Below are 25,160 nucleotides of genomic sequence, written 5' to 3'. Positions count from 1 at the left end.
GGCTGGCCTGCAGAGGCTTGAGAAACATGGCTGCCTATTACTAGATTGCTAGCTAATTAGAAAATTAAAACTATACAGCTCGCAGCCTGAGGTTGAATTGAATTCTGATTAGCATTGTTTTTTCGTTCTAACCTGCACGTTTGAAAGACACCTCTTGCTTCTACACGCTGGAGATTATTTTCAACAGCTGAATATGAACTTAATCATAAGTGGTTTTGTAGTGAACTCTTAAAGGTTTGAATCTATAGAAATGGACTGTCATAAATAATTATATATAAAAAAAATAAAAAATAAAAAAAAGATAATCACTGGAGTTTAAAGCATGACACCTAGTGCTGGTCTCCCTTTAGTATATTAAGAGCCAAAAACTCAACACAAAACATTCATTTACTTTGGGTAATCATCAGTTTATACAATGCAACTACATGATTTTTACAACAGCAATGTTTTAGTCTTGCAAACTTCAGCTGTCATTTAATATTGTCTTACCCTCAGAGTTTTTAATGAAAAATCAATGACTCTTCCGGTCGTTCATGATCACCTGGTTAAGATTTTTTTTTTTTTACTGATTGCTGTCAGATTTTCATTTCCCTGTCAGGTACCATTCTTTTGACTAAAGAGATGTAAATGATTATACTTATTAAACAGTATAAATCTCTCCAGTAAGACCCTCAGTAGTTTTAGCCTTTCTGATCACAAAGAACAAAATGTAACAAACAAATCATTTGAGAGCAGCACAATTATATTCACTGTAGAAAGTTGCAGGACTTTTAAAAGACACTTCTCATTTCCATGAGGCAGCAAAACAAAGTTCCCCTGATGTCTACAGGTTTTCCATGACTGGGGGATCTCCAGTCAGTAGTGTTACTGTACCTTTCTTGAAGCTCTCCAGTTTCTTCTCCATCTGTTTCTGTTTGGCCTTATCAGGAGCAGCAGAGATGACGTTTGCCTCCAGATCTTTAATCTGAGTCTTCAGATGAAGCTCCTGCTCTGTCAGACTCTACAACACACACACACACACACACACACACACACACACACACACACACACAGATGTCATCATCACTCATACACACACAGTGTGTAGATGTTACACCACACAAACACGTCCACAGTATGTAGATGTTCAGTGTTTGAGTATGTCTGACCTGTATGGAGGCAGAGTATTTCTCCAGTGTGTTCTTCATGTCTCTCAGCTCACATTTGGCTTTGTGCACTTTCTCCTCCAGCTGAAGTTTCCTCTGCTGCCAGTCCTGCAGTTGTGTCATCTCCTTGTTCAAGGCGTTCTCCATTTTATCCAACTGAAACAAACACACATTTTAAATCATGTCTTACATCAAGCTTTTAGTTTACAAGCAAACGTGAAATGTTCATGTAGTTGAACTTGAGTCTTAAAAAATCTTTGATTTGAAGTTGTGCTTTTTTTTTTTTTTTTTAAGAAAAAACAAAAATCAGCCATAATATGAAAAGAATGATCCATCTTAGAGATCGACTGATAACACCGACAACTACGCTGGTGGAAAAGTCCAATAACGATTAATCGGGTGATAGTTTAAAAAATAAATTTTATATATATATATATATAAATTACTGAATGTTACAAAATGTTCTTAGTATTTCCTTACAGGCACAGAAAGAGGCACCAACAGTCCAAAATGTAAAAAAAATCCCAGAACATGTTTACAAAATAAAATGGTGCATAATGCCTGACATTATTATGAACAAGCCTGAAACAAACTGGGGACTCTTATTTAAATATCTGTATCTTTTCATTACAGGCATCAGTGCCTTTAAGTTAGCATGTAATCAGACCTGATCTTGAGTAACATCAGCACAGACTGAAGAGCCCATCCTGCCCTTCATCACTCGTCCTCCTCCTCCAGTCATGGTACCTGATAGAGAGAGAGAGACGTCAGACCAGAGTGACACAGAGCTCTTTATGAGCATCACACAAACACTTGAGAGCCACATCACACAAACAGACCGGCCTGCTCGATGATCTGGCCCTGCAGCGTCACCACCCTCCAGCGCTTGTCCTTCTGGAATGCCACGCGTGTGGCCTGCTCCAGGTCTTTAGCCACCAGCGTGTCCCTGAGGGCAAAGTAGAACGCCGGACGCACAGCTTCATCCTTCACACGCACCATGTCAAACAGACGAGGAATGTTCTCTGGGGTGGAGATGGAGCTCATGTTCTTCTCCCACACTTTCATCTGCACAACAACAACAACACATCTCACACTCATGAGGATGACAAAGGCTATTATTGCTAGAATATATAAAAAATAAAAGTCATAAACTAAAGAAAACCTGAATGAAAACTCAATGGAAAAAATGACCTTTGGTTTCGTATTTTAAATCAGTGCTTGATAGTTTGAGTTTATCGTCTCAAAAAGAACTGGTCAATTACATAAGAAGCAGCTGTATGACTGACATGTGAAACAACCAATCACAGCTCACATGTTCTGATCTAGTGCTGTGTGGTACAGAGGCAGATGGAATGATTTGTGGTGCTTGTTATAAGGGTTGAAAACTATAACATGAAATATTAAAACCAAAAAATAAAACAATTCATTTTCTAAATATACAAATGAAATAAATTTATGAACAGTTCATATGAACTAAAACTACAATGAAATTGAATACATATAAAAACTCTTTTCCATTTTCAGGACTTGACAGAAGCATCACCTTGTCAAGGCCAATGAACGTGGCCACACCAATGTTTTGTGTCTTCAGGAAGGTCACACACTTCTGTGCTGTGTCGATAGTGTCCACTAAGATATTATCCAGAGATCCACAGCTGGAGGAGACAGCGATGTCATACTTCTCATCAATCGCTCCCAGATCACCCTGTTGAGTCACACAGACACGTGTTTATTTGTCTGTTGTCACTGGCTTCTCTGCTGTCAGTGTGTGTGTGTGTGTGGGTATGTATACACACCAGTCGCCCCAGAATACCGGGGATCTTCCCTGATCGTTTCTGCTGCATGAGCGCATCCAGCACTTTACTGCGGCTGCGGTTTGAAGAAAGAGAGCTCTTGGCTTCAGCTACTTTCTGTCTCATATCACCAACTAATACTCGCTTCTGACGGTCTTGTTCAGAGATCTGCGCCAGCTCCTGCTCATCCTGTACAACACACAGTTTACAATGTCTTTAACTGCCATGCGTGTTTTCTGCATTAGATGATGTAGAGTTAAGGCCCAAACATACTTCACTCAAGTACGCAAACACAGACACACCTTGCTACGCAAGCTCGATTCCACACGTCGTTGCATAGTGAAATGTGTCAGCGCTCAATTCGTAACCCAACGCAAGTATGCGCTGCATTCTCAGCTTTGCCGCAAGGGGCGCTAGAGCGGATTTTCTTCTTTCAATCAACAACCGTCATGGCAGAGCAGCAATTTGAGGAGAGTCTTGCCAAACAAGTTAGATTATACAAAGATATTTACAACCCCTCGTCCCCTCTCCATTCGAATAAAACGATTGAAAATGCTTGGCAAGAAATTGTGGCTTCCCCAAAAATCTGCTATATACTGTATGTAAACATAAGCAAAGTTAAATCACGTGCAGGTCTAAATTCATTAGATGCTTTTATTGAAAGAGCAACCTGAGGTTAGGTAAACGTACCCCACACACACACTTTATTTGCATTGACTGCAGGGTTAAAGAACAAGGAGTGTTATAAAGAATACATATCTAATGATGAAAGTTGTGTATTTTAGGTAGAAAGTTAAAACGTTTTCGCTGTGCCTTTATTACTAATCCACCTCAAATCTGTCATGTTTGCTTTTTTGGCTCTAGCAGTTGGAGACAGATCAGGAAAATAGAGAAGTCAGACACCATCCAGAACTCCTGCCCACATCCCCCATCCCTCTGTGCCTCAACCACAGACAGCCTCTACAGCCAGAGACCCAACAACAGTCTGATGCCCAGAAGCAACCACTACCACAGCCATAACCTTCCCCCTCTTCCTTCAAAATCACACACTTGTGGCAACTAAAAAATAAAAACTCTATCGCCCCCCCCCCCTTGTGTTGTGAGGTTTGTAACCGCCAGAGCAACACAAGAGCGGACGTAAAGTATATACAACAGGACCACGCGTAGGCCATGCGTTGGCCAAGCACTTGCGTCTGCGTTTGCGTACTTGCGTGAAGTATGTTTCGGCCTTTACAGAACACACACACACACACACACACACACCTTGTTGAGCTGTTCCTCACACTGTGGTATTTTGATGTTCAGGTCTTTGATGGCGGCTCTTCTGTCTCTCAGCGTGTCTACAGCCTCTTGTTGGGCGTGTTTGGCCTGGTTCAGTTGACTCACAGCAGTGTTGTGTTGACTCAGATAGATATCCAGCTCTGACTGAGCCACATCCATCCGTGAACGAGTCTCATTCACTGTCTTACTCAACTCCAGCAGCTCCTGCTCCTTTTTCTACACCAACAACAGACAGAGGAAGGAACATAGTTCAGGGAAGTATATAATACAAAATTCATAATAAACACAAAACAGCTGGTAACCAGTGGCCATGTGTAATGTGTTAGCACTTGTGCCATGAATGCAGAATTAGGGATGTCAACCTTTGGGAATTTTCATAATCAATTGTCACAAAGATTAACGATCAATTAATCAATGGTGTGACTGTCATTGTGGAGGATACAGGGAGACTGGAGGATCACCAGTGCTTGTTGTTATGTTGTACTTTAAACACACTGTCACGGTTTATGCAGTAAACGTAATGTTCACTTATAGAGAAAAACTCCATGATTACATTGAGCCCGCTTTATCATTACACTCTGTTAAACAGAGTTTTTGTCCTAACCAGCAGCGACACCGATACGAGCAACAGGGCATTCTATTTTTGGAATGGTTTCCATTTCTGCGACGGCGGGCAGCCAAGTCAACAAATGTGTCTAAAATTATTCTCATACCAGTATATTATAGCCGGTTCAATACAACCTGATTTTGTCCGAGACACACACCTACCGAATGTTGTGCTTGAGGTCTCGCTCTCTTCAGCAAACTCTTCAGTAACTCTGTGTGTGATTGTGTATTTATCCCCTCAGGGACTGCCGTAAACACTGTGTGCCCATATGGCGCTTCAGTGAGAAAATCAGTTGCGTACAATAAACAGATGGTCCTGTCTGACTGTTCGGATTTCTGATTTTATTGTCACTTATCATCATCATTTTAGTGAATGAACATCATCACGTCGCATCGAGCCTAGTGCGGACAGACAGGTCGCTGGAATCTTATTGTGTCGTATCTGGTTAGGACAGGGTGTAAAGCTGTCAAATCTCCAAATTTAAGATAAAAATAAACATTCGAACGCTAAAACTGTGCATTCCAATTTTGGATGTGTGCCAAGCACTGACGATGATTCCAGACCAATCGTATTCCTGCGCTATAAAAGGCTAGACACAGCGCAACAAATATAGTTGTACAGAACTCAGGTGTCTTGAGATGCGTTTTTAAAGTTTGAGGTGCTTTTTTAACTTGACATGGCATCTAAAACACAGAGCTCCTAAATGTTCATCTAGTGTATGTACAAGTGGTAAACTGGATGGCCGCAAAAGCATTCAGTGTGAACAGCCCCTTAGGCAGAGGTCTTTGGCCGTTGTGTCTTTCTCTCTTTTCAGCATTTCTCAGATTAAGCAATGGGTTCTAAAACAGTTTGTCAGGTAAGGAGTTCAATTTGGAAATGTGTGTCTTGAGACCCTCACGTACTGTTCCATTCTGTTCTGATTGAACAGCCCCTGTCTGGGCTCATAGTATGAACTGCTTCATCACCAATAATGTAACACTATGGTTTATACTGTATGTATTCATTGTGCCCTCTTGTGGACAAAGGAAACAAAGTCAATTAAAAAATTTCTCCATTTCTCAGCCCTCTTGACAGCCCTAGTTATTAGTGTTCGGTAGGTTGATGAATCTTTATGATTGTCACCTCTTTATCTTCCTGCAGGCCGCTGGTCTCCTCCTTCAGACTCTCCATCACCTGAGCCAACTTCTGCTCCTCCAGCAGCTTCTTCTTCTCCAGCTCCTCCTTCTGAGCCGACGCCTCCGTGATGATCTTCTCACTGCTTGCAGGAACGCTCCTCAACTCCTCCAGCTGAACAACACACAACAAACACTCACTAACATCTACTACACCCTCCTCTTCCAATCATCTCACTTTCAGCACCAGATCATTGGGGCTTTATGAAGGGAGGTTTGATTGTAAGGTCAGGGAGGAGGAAGACAGGTCATACACTCTCTTACAGTACCAGCAGACAGACAGATATCTCACCTTCTCCTTGTCTTTCTGCAGCTGTTTCTGCAGTTTCTTGGTTTTGCTCTTGGTGTGTTTGAGTTTCTCGCGCACCTCCACGTCCTGCAGGTCCAGCTGGGTGAATTTCTCCTTCTGGTTCTCGATGAACTTTGTCAGCTTCGTCAGTTTCCTTCAGAAGCAAAAACAACAATCTGATCAACAGACCCCTAACCCACTATATAAAGAGTAGTGGTCGACCGATATGGGTTTTTTAATGGCCGTTATCCAGAGAGCAGGGTAGCCGATATATCACAATTGAATATAGTAAATAACAAACATAAAATAAACTCTTATTTAGCACTATATTTATTCAATTTCACACAAAACGAAAAAATAATATTGTAATTTAAATGACAGATAGCAGTTTCTTCTGATTTCTGTTTAGTCATCAAATTTGTGTCAAAATGTATCGGCCTCTGCGATATATCGGTCGACCGCTAATAAAGAGACATGAGGCCAGCAGCTGATGTGTATCATGAACATTCATTCTCAGTGACATGAGATAGTCTCACTTCTCCACGTTCTTCAGCTCCTCGTTCTTCCCCTTCATCTCCTCTGTGAGTTGGCTGCTCTTGTCACGCAGTTCTTTTGTGTCTTCTTGAATCTGCTGTTTCTCAGCTTCTCTCGTTGACACACGCTTCTCTAGATCATGCCTGAATAACAAGAACATCACTAAGAATAACACCTGAAGTTCATTCAGCATCATTACAAATCATCACAGAGTAACAACACTACAAAGGGAGCACAATCCATGCTGTAGGGTCGTTCCAAACAGAATTTCCATTAAAAATGACTTAAAAAGTGAGTTGTGAATGCTGGTTATCACCTTTCAATGCTCTGAAGTTCGCATAGTGAAGGGTATTTGTCTTTGAAGGGAATAGGGCGTAGGGGTGATCAATTCTGAATTATTCATATTTTTTAATGCAGACAGTATTTAGAGGTTTCTTTGGATGTACGGAACAAGTATGTGTACTTTATTCTTTAAATTTAATGTATTGTGATTTAAAACATTGATATATTGTGATCTTTTGCTTGCTTGTTTTATTCATCTGCATCGGACTTGGCTCCAGCCTCTTTATTTTCCCCATCTGTCTAACATAAAATAGTATTTACAAATACCATATGTATGAAATTATTTATAACTTCTGATGGTTTCATCAAAAGCAGGTTCTGTGATTGTGGGCTGGTTGTGTAGCAGCGTGGTCAGTTACGTAATTACTTTCTCAAGTCAGTGGAAAAGTGGGATGTTATTGAGATGGCTACTTTCCCCAGCTAAACACCATTTTGGTGGAAAAGGGGTATTTGTGTGGGCGATGTAAACTAAAGCCTAATGCTATTCTTAAAAAAGGGATGAGCCATTCGAGATGTCCTTCCCCAACTTCCTGTTTTAGTAGGAAATACGTCAACACACTAGGGCTGGGCGATGTCTATGAAATATGTTAATTATATTTTATAAAAAATATTGCAATATGCAATTATAATCACCAACCTCCCGGCCAAGGGAATGGTGAATATTCTTGCTTTAATTTTATTAAGTGGTCAAAAAAATCATACATAACCATCCATTTGCCTTCACACAAGTATCCGTCTATGACAACAGGTGGAAGATGACTAATAGCAACATATTATCTAATGGCAATTATGAATGTAAACATGATAATGATGATGGTAATTGGAATATAAATCAATTTTAGGTTCATGGTGGCTGTGTTTTTGTTTAATTTTATGATTTAATCACATGTATAAGCCATTTATAAAGTGAACCTGCAGAGTTGTGTTCACAATGCAGGTTAAGCATAAACTGCTCTGTGGGAATAAAACGAACTAAACTTTGAGCATCTCCTGAGACTGTCTGAGATCATTTACAGCATTCTCATCGACGACACTGTCCTTGTAAACAGTTTTCAGACGACTGAAATAAAGAGTGAGAACACTATATGTGCGTGTTCCACGAGACATGCTCCCGCCTCTAAACAAACAGCGCATCAACAGCTTTTCTGTTGTCTGTTCTTTAAAATAGCATAAAGTGCATTTCTTCAAGTGCCTGTCATTGTGTCTAACAGCATTTCTAGTCATGTGTCATTCCGAGATGTTTTACAGTTAGCCCGCCACAGTGGCTGGTAGATGAGCAAAACTGCCGGCTATACACATGATATAGGTTAACCGCATTTGACGGGTGCGAATTTCAAACCCTGTGCTGATATTTAATATATAGAATTTATATATATATTTAGAAATATTTTTGGTTTTAGTTTTTCGTGTTTAAAACCAATTAATAAAATGTTTCAAATATATATATGCCGACTTCCCAGATCTATGGTTTTGTAATTTCCAGATGTTCTCGATCATCGTCTGACAATGAGAGTCGCAATCGACATCGGGATATTGGTCAGATATCGTCAATATCCGATTACATTGTCCTATCGCCCACGATACCCAGCCCTACAATACACCAAATAAAACTGCGCATGTCAAGGCACTTCACGGGGACTTTAAATTCCACCATGCAAAAACCACAGAGAATCTTAAATTAAAAAAAAATAAATAAATAAAAAAACACAACACACGACACATAACCTTCAAAAGAGGTGTGTCTCTGCCATCTCACTTGATGCCGAAAAGGCGATTGATATGGTAGAATGGGATTATCTTTTTAAGATTTTGGAAATATACGGGTTCGGGAATACTTTTATTAGATGGATTAAGTTACTTTACAGACACCCATTAGTGGCGGTACAAACAAATGGATTAATTTCAGATTATTTTACTCTGGATAGGGGCACTCAGCAGGGTTGCCCTCTTTCCCCATTATTGTTCTGTCTTGCCCTGGAACCATTAGCAGCCACGATAAGAAAGGAGGATGATTTTCCAGGGGTGGTGGCGGGAGGTGTGGCGTATAAGCTTCTGCTTTACGCAGATGATATTTTATTATTTGTCTCTGAACCTACTAGATCTATGCCTTGCCTCCACAGAATTATTAATTCCTTTTCCAAATTCTCAGGATACATAGTCAATTGGTCTAAATCCAAAGCTTTGGCTCTGACAGCGTACTGCCCAGTAACGGCTTTCCAGTCGGGCGCCTTCCAGTGGCCCAAACAGGGCATTAAGTATTTGGGTATTTTATTCCCAGCAAATTTGTCTGATTTAGTCAGAGTTCATTTTGATCCTTTAATAAAAAGGTTTTTGAGCAGTGTGGACAGGTGGGCTTTATTACATTTATCAATGATTGGGAAGGTTAATGTTATTAAAATGAATTGTATTCCAAAATTCAACTACCTGCTACAATCTTTCCCTGTAGATGTCCCTCTCTCTTATTTCAAGCAATTTGATAGCATAGTGAAGTCCTTCATTTGGAATGGTAAACATCACAGATTATATTTGAATACGTTACATAGGCCGATTGACAAAGGTGGGTTAGGCCTACCCAAGATTTTGTTTTATTATTATGCGTTCAGTCTCAGACATTTGGCTCATTGGTCACTTCCATTTGAGAGAGCTCCTCCCTGGTTTTGTATTGAACAGGAAGTTATTGCCCCTATTTTGACATTGTAAAGCCTATTAAACTAATCAGAGAAGTTAAGTCACACCCCGTTATCTCGCATTTGCATTCGGTATGGACAAAAGTGTCCAGAGTGTTTAATTTAGACATTTATTTAAATGTTGCCTCAAGCATATGGCTGAACCCTAAATTATGTATTAATAAGTCCCCTTTCTGCTGGTCAGAGTGAATTGTGAGGGGGGTTACTACACTCGCTGACCTATATGAGAGTGGAGTGTTGAGATCCTTCGAAAATTTGGTTCAACATTTTGGGATTCCCAGATCTGTTATTTTACAGCTGTGCCACTTGCTCTGTGCTATTTTTGGGAGTAGCACACACCCATAAACCATAAAGTGGCAGATACTCTGGGAGAGGTGATTACTGCTTTTGGGAAAGGTCATGAGGTATCAGTGTATTACTCCCTGCTAATTCAGAGTCTGGGGGACGGAGCTTCAACTTCTATCAAGAGATTATGGGAGAAAGATCTAAACTCGGTATTGGAGGAGGGAGTGTGGGCAAGGATTCTAAAAAATGTCAAGTCTGCGCCTTATGCAATTCAAGATTTCACATAGATTATATTAGACCCCCTCTAGATTGTATAGGCTTGGTCTTAAAGACACACCCACCTGCTGGCGATGCCAATCGGAGGATGGGGACACAGCCCATGTGTTTTGGTGGTGTATTGAGATCCAGAAATTCTGGTTGAAGGTTCAGAGTTTTGTGGGTGACATGTTGGGCGCTTGGGTTTTGTTTTGCCCCAGACTCTGTGTTCTGGGCGATAGGGCAGTCAATAATGTGGGTAATAGTCACATAGAGAATTGGGTTCTGACCAGTGTGATGATCGCCAGGCAGATTATTTTGAGTGACTGGAGATCAGTTGGTGCGCCCCCATTTCGGGAGTGGTGCACGGAGATGGGGACAGTGGCGGGTTTTGAAGAGGTGTCATTTGGAAGACGGGGTAACTTGGATTTGTTTGTTGGGAAATGGGGCAACTATTAAGAGTTTTCAGAGGGCTCTCGGGGTGGGGCGTGGAGAGAGTAGTATAGTTTTATTCGAGTATGATTATTTTATATATACATTTTTGTGTGTTTGTTTGCTTTTTTTTGCTGTGTATTTACTCATGTGACCGCGGGGATGTTTGTATGTAAATATGTTTTTGCTTTTCTTTATTATTGTAAGAATTAATAAATGTTAATTAAAAATAAAATAATAATAAAAAAAAAAACTCCAAACAATTGGTCCCATTCAATTCCATTAAGTGCCTCACTGTAACCTACATTTTTGCTTTTTTTTTTTTTTTTTAAGAAAAGGAGGGACGAGTTGAAATTATAATTTTTGTAATTATTATTTTTCAGTAATCAACATTATGCCACAAATGCTGTCGATTGACTTGTGTTGAACCTGGATTATTCCTTTAAATCATCTATTGTGAAGAATTTTGTTTTGTAAAACTCAGCAAAAAAAGAAATGTCCCTTTTTCAGGACACTGTATTTTAAAGATAATTTTGTAAAAATCCAAATAACTTTACAGATCTTTATTGTAAAGGGTTTAAACAATGTTTTCCATGCTTGTTCAATGAACCATAAACAATTAATGAACATGCACCTGTGGAACGGTCATTAAGACACTAACAGCTTACAGACGGTAGGCAATTAAAGTCACAGTTATAAAAACTTAGGACACTAAAGAGACCTTTCTACTGACTCTGAAAAACACCAAAAGAAAGATGCCCAGGGTCCCTGCTCATCTGTGTGAATGTGCTTTAGGCATGCTGCATGGAGGCATGAGGACTGCAGATGTGGCCAGGGCAATAAATTGCAATGTTTGTACTGTGAGATGCCTAAGACAGCGCTACAGGGAGACAGGAAGTACAGCTGATCGTCCTCACAGTGGCAGACCACGTGTAACAACACCTGCACAGGATCAGTACATCCGAATATCACACCTGCATAACAGGTACAGGATGACAACAACAACTGCCTGAGTTACACCAGGAACGCACAATCCCTCCATCAGTGTTCAGACTGTCTGCAACAGGCTGAGAGAGGTTGGACTGAGAGCTTGTAGGCCTGTTGGAAGGCAGGTCCTTACCAGACATCACCGGCAACAACGTCGCCTATGGGCACAAACCCACCTTCGCTGGACCAGACAGGACTGGCAAAAAGTGCTCTTCACTGACACTCGCGGTTTTGTCTCACCAGGGGTGATGGTTGGACTCGCGTTTATTGTTGAAGGAATGAGCATTCAACCGAGGCCTGTACTCTGGAGCGGGATCGATTTGGAGGTGGAGGGTCCATCATGGTCTGGGGCGGTGTGTCACAGGATCATCGGACTGAGCTTGTTGTCATTGCAGGCAATCTCAACCCTGTGCGTTACAGGGAAGATATCCTCCTCCCTCATGTGGTACCCTTCCTGCAGGCTCATCCTGACATGACCCTCCAGCATGACAATGTCACCAGCCATACTGCTCGTTCTGTGTGTGATTTCCTGCAAGACAGGAATGTCAGTGTTCTGCCATGGCCAGCAATGAGCCCGGATCTCAATCCCATTGAGCACGTCTGGGAGCTGTTGGATCGGAGGGTGAGGGCTAGGGCCATTCCCCCCAGAAATGTTCGGGAACTTGCAAGTGCCTTGGTGGAAGAGTGGGGTAACATCTCACAGCAAGAACTGGCAAATCTGGTGCAGTCCATGAGGAGGAGATGCACTGAAGTACTTAATGCAGCTGGTGGCCACACCAGATACTGACTGTCACTTTTGATTTTGACCCCCCTTTGTTCAGGGACACATTATTCCATTTCTGTTAGTCACATGTCTGTGAAACTTGTTCAGTTTATGACTTAGTTGTTGAATCTTTATATGTTCATACAAATATTTACACGTTAAGTTTGCTGAAAATAAGAGCAGTTGAAAATGAGAACGTTTCTTTTTTTGCTGAGTTTACATGAGTTTTTTGAACAGTTGAGAGTGTTTTTATATAGGCATTATGTTAACCCATCTAAACTTGTAGGTTGATTTTGAAAATGGTAAATTCTTTCTTGGACTAAATTATAATGTTGTAAATGAATATAATCATGACTGTGATGGTCAAAGTTGAATGAAAAAAAAAAAGAAAGAGGTGAGTCTGCCCTACTGCCTTAATTCACATTAAATCACTGCTGGAATTATTGCAGAAAATACACAAAAGTAAAACAGGTAGAAAAGGAAAGTTGCTTCAGAGGTGGAGAAAGTTATTACATTTTGATTATGAAGACAAAGAGTCACGAATTGAAATTGCTCACAATCAGACCAGGAACAGGTGTTAAGAAAGAAATGGCAGTGAATTTAGATGTTGAAGTAGTGTTTGTAAGTGTTTAATAAGAGTTCAGTGGACATTTGTCTTACACATAGAACTGGCAGAGCAGACTCCTCTTCTTGAAGATCTCATTCTCTAAAGTGAGGAACTCCACAGCTTTATTCTTCTCTCCCTCCAGAGCGCTCTTCTCCTTCTCCACCAGCTTCACTCGATTCAGCTGCAAACACATTCACCAACACTCTTACATCAAGCCATTTACATAGGATGTGCATCTCATGAGCAAAATAATGAAACACAGCTGAGTGACAATAATAAAGTCAACATACAGCACAACAATAGACTGAAGTGTTTAGCTCATGAAAGTAATGAATGTGGCTGTGGATCATGCTATATGATATTTCGTCAGGTACTGTGTCACCTTCTCTCCTCTCTGCTCATTGAGCAACTCCACTCTTCTGCACAGGATGTTGATGGGTTCTTTGAGACGACACGAGCCGATGATGTCCTCCAGATACTCCAGCATACCTTCATCATGTTCGGTCTGACCTTTGGGCTTCATCATCGCAATCTGCTCCACCTCACCCTGACAATGACATGACAGAAAACACATTTACAGAATACATACTAGATAGATTCAAACTGCTCCACCTCACCCTGAAGGAGAACAGAGACAAATCTACACATAAACAGATCTCTCCATTTACATTTAATATATAGATTTCATCTGCTGCACTTCACTCTGACAATGTCACAGAACACATCTACAGCACTACATGTAAACTAAAACGCCCTTGTAAAAATCAATTGACAGAGAATTCAGGGCTGAAAAATAAGGACGTCCCTCTGGCCTGAGGTCAGTGTGAGACAGTTTCAGGCCAGTTGATGAACATAGATGAGGTTTATTCAGAATGACTTGTGATAGTCTCAGAAGCATCAGCTAGAATGGGTTGAAAATGTAAACAAATCTATTATTTTTTTGCACCACATGTAGGGCTGCAACTAATAGTTATTTTAAAAATCAATTAATCTAACAATGATTAGAATGATTATTCAGCGATTACTGCACAGATTAATCATTAGCTCTTAACTGATAATTCAGCTTGTGCCCTGACTTAGAGGAATAAAATCCACTTTTAAAAATACCTCTAAATGACATTCACTGAATTAAAGGGGAAAATACTTTAAGTTTAATTCAGTAAAGAAATTCACTGCAAAAAAGTCCTTTTGTTATCAAGTGTTTTTGTCTTGTTTTCCATTTAAAATTGTCTAAAAAAACTTAAAACAAGATACATTTACTTGAGAAGCAGCATATAAGATATTTAGACTTGCTTTAAGAGAATATATCTTAAATAAGTGTATTTTGTGTATAAGTGTATTTTCTCACTTGGTTATACTTCTGTGAGTGCAGTAGATAAAATATACTTATATTCAAGATCTATTCTCTATAAGCAAGTCTAAATATCTTATATGCTGCTTCTCAGGTCAATGCATCTTTATTAAAGGATTTTGAGATATTTTATATTACAGGTGCTGGTCATATAATTAGAATATCATCAAAAAGTTGATTTATTTCACTAATTCCATTCAAAAAGTGAAACTTGTATATTATATTCATTCATTACACACAGACTGATATATTTCAAATGTTTATTTCTTTTAATTTTGATGATTATAACTGACAACTAAGGAAAATCCCAAATTCAGTATCTCAGAAAATTAGAATATTGTGAAAAGGTTCAACATTGAAGACACCTGGTGCCACACTCTAATCAGCTAATTAACTCAAAACACCTGCAAAGGCCTTTAAATGGTCTCTCAGTCTAGTTCTGTACGCTACACAATCATGGGGAAGACTGCTGACTTGACAGTTGTCCAAAAGACGACCATTGACACGTTGCACAAGGAGGGAAAGACACAAAAGGTCATTGCAAAAGAGGCTGGCTGTTCACAGAGCTCTGTGTCCAAGCACATTAATAGAGAGGCGAAGGGAAGGAAAAGATGTGGTAGAAAAAAGTGTACAAGCAATAGGGATATTATTGTGCACTTTAAAATTTAAAGTGAAATGTAAAGTGAATATAGAAATGCCATGAACGTGATTTCTCACCGCGATTAACGTTTTGAATCACAACAATGGATTAATAACGAGCCATTCACACCTGGAGCGAACATTCACACACTGGCAAAGCTTTATTTATTTTTTACAGTGAGTGTTGATTTTGTTTCTTTGCTGGTGATGAAATGCCCTGATCAATAAAATATGAGTGTCAGGAGCAGATGCAGTTACCAAAACCAGTGCAACAGGTGGCGCTAAAGCACAGAAAGCAGTTTTGACCACTGACATTAAACACTGAAGGAACGAGGAAGAAATCAAATGCCTTAAAAACTAATTTTTTTTTTTACTCATATGGGTTCTCTTAACATGATTGCATCCCCTTTAAAAAAATAAAAAAAAACTCTGATCTTACGTGGATTGTCTTCATAATGTATTCCATATTGTGGCATTTTTGCCTTGTATGAACTTTAACTTTACAGATCTTACGTGTTTTTCTTCACCAAATATGAATAATATTAATACTATTGCTGACTTGCAGTGCCTCTGTATGTACTTGTATCAAAATGCCTTTGTATACCAAAACGTGGTGGTTTCTCCACACAATTATGTAATAGTTATTGCCATGCAATTGTTAAAAGTTGTTAACAGCTATGCTGTTGTTAGCAAGTATTAAAGTATTTATTCCTGGGACAGACTGAACATTAGTTTTATTGTGTGCATTATATAGTCTTTTTAAGCGTTTAAATGTCACCACATTTAAACATTTGTTTTAACAGCCATGAGTGTGCATTACGCAGTGATTTTAAACAAATGTACATTATGCAAACATTTACAGAGTTTGCGTGGCAGTAGCACATATTTACTCTTATTCCAAATTATGTTTTAACTGTTAATATATTTTGTATTTTTTTTTTACACTCGATTCTTTCTAATCACCCCTCAGACTGTGTAAATATAATACTGTGAGTCAGCTTGTCCAGCAGGTGAATTGAAATAGCTTGTGAAGTGTCTCAAATGTCTTATTTCTAGTGAGCAAATCAACAAACTCATCATCGCTGCTGCAGCTTGTAGAAAATAATCATGCATAATCACGTTGCCTCCGATGTGACCCTAGTTTGCCTTCAGTATTGGATGTCTCTGTGCTAGTTATTTCATTATACTAATAATGCTTAAACTCAAACTCAGCAATGGCAGCATTGTACTTTACACTGTGTATTGTGTTACTCTGAAGGCCAAAGTATGGTTCAGTTTACTGTTTGCCACTATGTCTTGCACACAGTGTGTGACATGAATATCATCATATGTATGGTCCACGTTTTGTAACGGCACAATTACAATGAGGCAGTTTAACAGCTCCAAATATCCAATAAATAACAGGCAATCAGGAAAAACAAGAATGCCAGCTCTTCAAATCACATTCTCATTTAAATATTAAAAATGTAAATGCAGCCATCACAAACACGAACAACAATATAGATCTTTTAGTGTGAATCAAAGCTTCTCACAGTATGATCAAAATAATTCACGGAGATGGATCAAGTAAGACATAATCCGCTGAATAAACTCAATGAACAGCATATATGTTCATATGAGACAGCAGAAGTGGAGTAGATAAATCATATTAAACTGAATCATGATGTAAATGATAAAGGTATGGGAGGCTCGCTCCTGCCTCACTGAAGCAGCACACACAATATTGGGGTTGGCCTTGTCGTTAACACACGCCAATATTTACGTGCTGCTAAAGCGGGGAAGGAAGAGTGGACACATGTTGCCCTTTGACCTATGTTTACAATGACTTTTGCCAAGTTCAGTATATGGGAGTCCCTTAAAATCCTACAGCAGCAGATGATGGTTTGTACCTTTCTGCAGTGTTGAAAACCATGATGGACTGCTACAGCAGTCTAAGGTCACTGGGTTACGTGCTTGGATTGCAGTTCACCTAAATTAAGCAGTTCTTGACTTAATTCAATCTAATTGTGCTTGTAAAGGATTAGAGAACACACTATATGCCTGAATAAAGCTGTATGTGATTACCTGTAGAATGAGGAAGCGATTGTGGTCCAGATCGATGCCGTGGCTGCGCAGTAATGTGCCCACATCTTTGAAGGTGGCTTTCCTACCATTGATGTGATATGCAGAGGAATTATCTTTCCCTGCAGTTCTCGACACATAGAATGAACTGTTGGGGATCACATCATAGTCGTCTCCCTCCTGAACAAACAATTAACACAGAAAAACAAGAGACAAAAATATATATATATATAAGAAAACATTTTACTTAAAGAAACTGAAACATGTTCAGAATGAGCAAGATTTTTTTTTATTCTTATTAAATAAATTCAGCACAAGAAATACTACCATAATGTCTACTTACACTTGTACTTCAACATTTAAAAAGTGTCATTTCTAAGCATTACAATAATCAGAATTAGGGCTGGGTATTTATAAAGATTCGGATTCATATATATAGTATAGGAATAGTTTGGTTACAATGTCTAATTTGCATACATATGAAATAAATTCACTCACTGGTGCACTCTGGAAATTAAAAAGTCATTTGCGATCGGAGTTTGTGCGATTCGTGAAAATGTTAACTCTACTAATACCAGCTGCGTGGCAAATGGGTCTTATTAGAGCAGACTCGATAACAGTGACAGTGATTCCTGAAATATGCTATTTATGCCATATTCTTTATGTTGGATACACCTCCAAAACACACTTAGAACAGTTAAGCTCAATTACTTTATTGCTATTTTGTACAAATCAAATTCACACTGGCCTACTTACTAACACGACAAAACAAAACTGTTATTAGATTTTTAATAAACTGTACACAGAAATCGAGCAACACGACAAACTCTCCCATTACAATGACTGCTGTCACTCACTGCAGGTTTACACTGTTTGAGACCTGCAATTCAACACGAGCTCAATGAAGCTCTGCACAAACATCTGCACTTGATTAGAACGGGATCGTTTTAGTTTTGTTGTGTTGCTCATTTGCAGTGTATTTAACATCTACATACAAAGCAAATGGTGCAATATGCAATGACTCCAAAATAATTCCAAAGTGCTTTTCTCTCGTTCTACAGCTTCTTTTCCAGTGTCAGGTGATATTTCTTCAGAATTCATTTTCGTGTGCCACCGCAAACAGAGGTGGAACATAAGTAAGCATCTGAGCATTCAGAATGTTTAAAACCTGCGCATTAGGATCAGTTGTCATTACTGATTGGACGGAGGAATCATTTAAGCGGCTCTGATTGGCCATTGCCATTTCATTGCCCAACGGACATGTTAGCAGTTGGTTAGAATACTCAACCGCTGCAAAAACACGTTATAAATAGAAACCATTGACACAACAGGAGCAGATTTAAACTGAACACTGTAATCATCGGTTTTCACGATTACATAATCATGGCAGCCAATCGCGATTAGTTTTTCGATTAATTGTGCAGCCCTAGTGTATTCCATAAATAAATGTCTTGAAATTGCATATATTATGCTGCGTAAATACTTGTTACATGTTTATTGCTTAAATGCAGAATTTGTACTATTTACAAGTATTTATATATATATATGAAATGTAGAACAAGTGCTAAATCGCTACTGTTAAAAACTACCGGCATCAGCCAGTGAGCGCATATTAACGAGAGAGGATGTGCACTTTTTTTTTTATTGCATCATTGTGTCATCAGAATTAAATGTTTCTTTTGACTAAAGAACAGAAAGGATATTAAAGAGACATTCTTCAATGACAAATGGATTGTGTGGATCTGGTCTTTAGACACACATTACACAGAAAGAGTCAAACCAAACTTTTACTCTCAACATACAGTGAAAGGTTACTACTCAAATCACTGCTGAGTGAAATCTCATTTTCCAGCCTGTGGAGAATCATACGTTATCGACTTATCATACAATATATGGACATGACCTCGATCATTTTTGTTGACCTCGATATTGCCCACTGTTTTTACATCCGTGTTTGTTTACGTAAGAATTAATGTCCCCAACATTTTAGCCAGTCGCCCTGCTTCTGTCCTCTCGTCTGCTCTCTGTGTCAGAGGCGGGGATCAGGCAGCTACACACACACACACACACACACACACACACACACACACACACACACAGAGAGAGCGGACAGCGACAGGTGAAGATTACGTGTTACTCGAGGCTAATATGCGTTTTTTCCCGATGACTGCATAATTCCAGCCAGAAAGTTTGGAAGAATAAGTCCAAATGGACTTGGTTTCAAAGCCGCATTCCACAGCTCCGGTGTGGGAACATTTTAGCTTTAAGCCGAATGAGAGCCCATTAACATGATTGAGTCGGATTGTCGACATGGTTTAAAAACAGTGACAACGAAAAGTGTCAATGCAACTAACCTAAAAGTTCATCTAAAACATACCCATCCAATCCAGTTTTCCGAGCTGGGAGCAAAAACCACAGTTGGAAATGGAGAGGGGCCTTCACGACTTTCACAAATAGTTTTTTACATTCCAATCCCAGTGTCTGAATATTCTTCAGAATTAAAAGTTCATTGCTCTTTGAAAGGGTGTACTTGCATTATTATGCTATTATATTATCATTATATCAGTGGCATAAAATGGTCTGTAAATGACAATAATATCGTTTAACATAATTATTTCTGGGACAATATATCGTCCAACAAAATTAGTTATCGTGACAGGCCTAAGAATCACACACATTTTTAGTAGCATAGTGCGAAATTTGGTCGCATATGTGAGTGATTTACTTTATTATAGAGGGTTGCCATTTGGGAGTAAAAGATCAATCTTGGGATTAAAGAATCAATATCAAGATGGTTCAGATTAAGATCGTGATGCATTAAAAAAAATCTACAGTATATTGTTATCCAATCATAATAAGAATGAGAAAATGAGGATTTTTCTATACCCCAGGAGGCTACTGCTATTATTAAAGATTTCGAAAAGTGTCAGTGTAAAACAAAAATCTCAATGGTCCTAAAATAGGCTTCATTTTCATGCAAAACAGATTTATTTTAATTAAATGGTGAAATATGGCCCTTACATTTCTTGACAGATTTCATGAGATTCACCCTAAAGCTCCATACTGCATAGCTGTAAATATCTAAACCCTGTCAAACTCGAATATTTTAACAAATTCAGTTAAAAAAAATTCAAAACTTGCTCAGTTGTTTACAATAAACTCAATATCAGCAACATGGTGACAACTGAATCAGCAAAATATGCAACAAATGTTCAATTTATCATCAAAAAAGAAAAAAGTTAAAGCTTAACACGTGTCCTAACCAGACACGCCGCAACACACATCTTTTCCTTGTTAATCAGAGTTTTTGTCTTAAACAGACGTGACACAACCAGTGATAGGGCTTTCTATTTTTGAAATGGTTTCTATTTCTGCGACGTTGCACTAGGCAGCACAGTCAACAAATGGGTCTAAAATTATTATATTTACAGTATATTACGTCGGCATCTCACTAGCCGGTTCAGAACAACTTTTGGCCGAGGGTGTCACACACCTACAGCATGTTGTGCTTGAGGTCTAGCTCTCTTCAGTCAGAGCTCTGTCACACACACACCGGTTCAGAATAGCAGTGGGGAGACATAGTGGCTCATTCTGACTTTCTCTCTGCTTCCCTGTCACGTGGAGATCGGCGAAATAACAACAGGAGGACCGCGTGAGCATAAACAATCGTAACAGACTGAAGGAGGATGCGATTCATAAAGTAACTTTTCCCTGTGTATGTATGTGATTGTGTATTTATCTCCTCGGGGCTTCCCACAGAAAGCATTACGGCGCTTGTGAGAAAATGAGTTTTCACTTTTCCATCTGTGAATCCTGTGTTTTCTACATTTTATTATCAATTATCCTCATTTTAGTGTATTAACATCATGGTGTCGCGTCACGCCTGGCGTGGACAGACAGATTGCTTTACACTGGAATCTTTCCGCATCACATCTGGTTAGGACAAGGTGTAAGACATAAAAATACATAACCAACGACCAAAAATGTCAGATATAGTGACAGTGCAGCACTGGCCCGATTGGATAAAAGCCCAGTTAAATATGCAGCTTGAGCTTTTATTTGATGCATTAATGAGATCAGGTTAATAAAGATGTTGCTATGCTGTATATCAATAGTAAAATTGGTGAAGGTGTTGGCATTTCCAGAACGCCAGTTAATGAAATTGTCTCTTTTTCACTATTTCCGTTTTTTTGTCCAAAAGAGAAAAATTTGAACAGAAAAAGTTACTTTAAAATCCAGTAACAAAAACACTGACAAGGAGAAGCAGCATTGTTTATGTGAAAAGATCATGGTTTAATAATATAAATGGCAGCTAATGATTGATGATACATTGACGGAAACCAGGTCCTGCTTACACAGTTAACCTGCAGTCTCAAGCATAAGCAAATTTATGCTTTTCATCTGAAACTGGACCTATGAGTGACACTGTCACAGAGAAGCCCATGAATGATGGACAGATATACAAGAGAAAAACTTTAGAAATGGAAAATATGTATTTGTTCTTTTTTTGGGGTAAACCTGTGCTAAAAGCCAAAAGTCAGTTTTAACATCTACACTCTGGTCACACAAACATCTACTTCATGTGTGCATTTTCAGACTGTTTGCTCATCTGCAATACGCCTAGAAGACGTTTAGTTTTGGATGTCAAAAAGGACATTCACCAGATGTCTTTGAGACATTTATGATGCTTGTAAATCTGCTCTTTTTAAGATGTTTGTCAGATGTTAATTAGAATGCAGCGCTTTCCAGATGTACGCGTGCTATCTGTTTAAAGGTGCTGTAAGTCAAATTTAAAATAATCATTATCGGGTTTCAGTTTTTGGGCACAGTGTCCAGAATTTTCCGTTTCTGCCATTTCGGTGCATCACTGTCATTAGTGTATTTCAAGTGTGTGATGTGAAGCTGTTGACCTTGTCGATGATCTTCTGGAAGTGCACCTCTACAGTGCAGCTCTGAACGTCCTGATGTCCATCTGAACTGTGGATCAGAACCGACAGCTTCTTTGAGCGGATCTTCTGAGCTCTGTACCCAAACACAAACAGCATGGAGTCAATCACGTTAGACTTCCCACTGCCATTTGGACCGATGATACAGGAGAAGCGCTGATGGAGGAATAGAGAGTGAAACGTCAAAATATATTATGGCAAAATATAAATCAATCAATCATCTAGGAACATGTAAATGCAAATATTACTTGTAAGTATCTGCACGTTACAAGGGTGCACTTTATTTATATAGAGGTTCTAGTAAGTAGAATACTTAAATCACAGATATAAAGTTTCACAAAAAAGGGCAAAACAGAAGACAAACAAATAATACATATTTAAAAAAGGTTGTGAAGTATTGTAAATAGAAATTGGGCACAGATATAACAATCATTTAGTGGTAATACCAGTACTACATTTACGGTGGGATGCATTTGTAGTCAACTTATGAGACCTCTGATTTATTACTGTGTTGAGAACATTTTGAGTAGCAGATAAATAGAGGCCTCAAATGGACACTTAAAATCTTTATGTCATTGCATTAGATAACGTCAAAACAAGTGTTGTTTATCTGAAAGACAGACAGCACATTTTTCAAGCAAAACACTTGACAAAAAGAAGTTTGTAAGGTTTGAAATGCTAAAACAATAGGTGTTGAAAATCAAGACATTTTGTCTGTCAGTGAACATGCTGAACTCCACCTGTGGTTCCTCTGTTAGGACACCTCTGTGAACTTGATGGGAACTGACTTCATACATCCACTAAAAATCACCACATTCATTTTTTTGCTCACTGAGCAAAAATACAAAATTGAAGTTTGAGACTATGTCAATGCAATGACATGAGTACAGAGCCACTGCTGGTGTACCTTATGGAACGGCCCCAGGATCTGCTCTCCAGCGTATGATTTGAAGTTTCTGTTGACAATGTGAGTGATCATGAGTCGAGGGGCTCCAGGCTCTGAGCTCATGGCAGGAGGTGGTGGTGGAGGGATGCTGCTCAGAATCTCCTCCAGACTGCGGTTATCAACCTCCTCAGCAGACTCGCCCGGAGGAGACACATCTACAGCAACATAAAACAAATACAGCAAACTCTTAACTGCACGACAGCAGTTTATTTCATGTCATTTCTGGTGAGAACAAGAGCATGTGTGAACCAGACACTAACAAACACAACGAAAGAATTATGTGTCGGTAACTCGATCAAAAGCCCATTTATGATTACTACTATGAAGTTATGTCATGAGCTTGTGTTGTACCAAGGTTATTATCGTAAACTAAAATGTAAAAAAATATTTTCATAAACTGAAATAAAAATCAACATGATTGTAAAAAAGTAAACTAAAATAAATTTTCATAGCTCTGAAAAAACTCAAAACTAAAAATTCATAAACAAATATTTAGTTTTAGTTTTTGTTGTGATAGGTTTTTAAAACTTTAAACACGCTATCATCTTAACATGAAGATGCCACTAGGCGGCGATGGCACTAGCAGATGGTCTATTGCTCTCATTACATTAGTAAAGACAGAGCGGGAGAGAATCACCTAGGATGACCAGTAGGGACGTGCCCGAAGCCGAATACCTTACTCGGAAAGACACGGATAATGACTTCAAAACAAATGATGAATTCATCCGAATAATAGACAGAAATATTCCTTTGAATGATTATCCAAAAAGCACAAGGATAAAGAAACATTTTGAATAAACATCCAAAATTACTATGAATTTATCAATCTGTGCATTGAATTAAGCTACATATTTTAATACAATGTACGTATAATATATATATATATATATATTCACAAAGTATATATGCATGTATCACGAACCCCCCAGGTGTCCCAGATTGAGACTTCCAAAATTTGGTCACCCTATAGAAAACACGCTAGCCGTGTCTGCATGATGTTAAAACAAAGAGAACAGAAACAATATAATATCCAGTAATTTATTCTGACTTTCTCTCTTGAATATTATTGATTTAAAGGAATTTTTCAGGCACAATACAAGTTCGGCTCAAGCGACAACATTTGTTTGATTACCATGGGGGAAAAAAAATTCTCAACTTGTCCATTTATTATAAAAAGAAATAAAATAATCTGGTTTACAGTGAGGCACTTACAGCAAAAAAATGTAATTGGTTAAAAAAATTATTATTAGAGTCACTCTTGATGAACTTTAAGTCATTGTGTGTTCTTCTGTAGTTACTGCGGTGATTAACAATACATTTTAAAGTAAGAAGCAGACTTTTATAGTTCCAGAAAGTTAGTATATCAAGTCTATATCCTTTAATAAATGGTAGTGAACCGTAAAATATGCAGACATCAAAATGACATCCCATAAAGCAGGGGAGCTCACACTATCAAATGAGATCTACTTTTTCATAATGTTATTAAAGCAAGCTCTACCATACTCAATATATACATGAAATGTAACGACTCTCTATGCCTATTGTGATACCACAACAAAGTTCTCAAGTAATTACTCAAGACAAATCAACAGTCTGTAAAAGCAATAAACAGAAACAAGTGAAAAACAACAGAACAAGAAAGTCAAAGTAAACAGTGCTTTTTTAACAGCTTTAAAACAAATTAACAGCAATAACCTATCAAGTATTCAAGTAAACATTCAGATGAAATTCAATGTAACATGAAACTTCACTGATCTTTTCCATTAATACTTTTTAAAGCTACTTAAATTATCCAGCCGATAGCAGTGAGTGGCTTATTTGTTTTCTTGTTATTGTTGTTTAATTAATATTAAAGACATACATATCAGCGGCAGGTCTATAAGGTTATATTTACACTTCAAGTCCGACATTTTAATAGAAACTGTTTTTTTTTTGTCCCACTGTTAACATTCACTTTAGAAATTACATGAATACCTCGCCAAGACTGCTATTTTTGGTGGAATGTTGAATTATATTTGACCATTTAGGCATTACCAAG

The 25,160-nt window shown here is 38.6% G+C and overlaps 2 protein-coding genes across 3 annotated transcripts in view; one reads left to right on the top strand and one right to left on the bottom strand.

Moving 5' to 3' along the window:
- Window positions 1-25,160, top strand: part of LOC127429809 (tripartite motif-containing protein 59-like) — a 226,887-nt gene that overhangs the window by 21,323 nt on the left and 180,404 nt on the right. The window lies entirely within an intron of this gene.
- The window catches only part of LOC127429791 (structural maintenance of chromosomes protein 4-like), a 44,532-nt gene that overhangs the window by 14,667 nt on the left and 4,705 nt on the right, over window positions 1-25,160 (bottom strand). For both annotated transcript variants that reach the window (XM_051678996.1, XM_051678997.1), the window contains exons 3-17: window positions 23,084-23,277; window positions 22,141-22,332; window positions 17,234-17,410; window positions 13,562-13,726; window positions 13,233-13,360; window positions 6,824-6,964; window positions 6,291-6,441; window positions 5,949-6,113; window positions 4,202-4,435; window positions 2,942-3,127; window positions 2,689-2,850; window positions 1,985-2,210; window positions 1,813-1,892; window positions 1,149-1,301; window positions 874-1,000 (exon numbers count right to left, since the gene is read on the bottom strand). In XM_051678996.1, coding sequence (XP_051534956.1) covers window positions 874-1,000; window positions 1,149-1,301; window positions 1,813-1,892; window positions 1,985-2,210; window positions 2,689-2,850; window positions 2,942-3,127; window positions 4,202-4,435; window positions 5,949-6,113; window positions 6,291-6,441; window positions 6,824-6,964; window positions 13,233-13,360; window positions 13,562-13,726; window positions 17,234-17,410; window positions 22,141-22,332; window positions 23,084-23,277 — 2,481 coding nt within the window. The remainder of the gene's footprint in view (window positions 1-873; window positions 1,001-1,148; window positions 1,302-1,812; window positions 1,893-1,984; window positions 2,211-2,688; window positions 2,851-2,941; window positions 3,128-4,201; window positions 4,436-5,948; window positions 6,114-6,290; window positions 6,442-6,823; window positions 6,965-13,232; window positions 13,361-13,561; window positions 13,727-17,233; window positions 17,411-22,140; window positions 22,333-23,083; window positions 23,278-25,160) is intronic.

The sequence above is a fragment of the Myxocyprinus asiaticus genome, chromosome 39 (assembly GCF_019703515.2).
Source record: "Myxocyprinus asiaticus isolate MX2 ecotype Aquarium Trade chromosome 39, UBuf_Myxa_2, whole genome shotgun sequence".
In the NCBI taxonomy this organism is placed as follows: domain Eukaryota; kingdom Metazoa; phylum Chordata; class Actinopteri; order Cypriniformes; family Catostomidae; genus Myxocyprinus; species Myxocyprinus asiaticus.
This window is presented reverse-complemented; position numbering and strand designations above follow the sequence as displayed.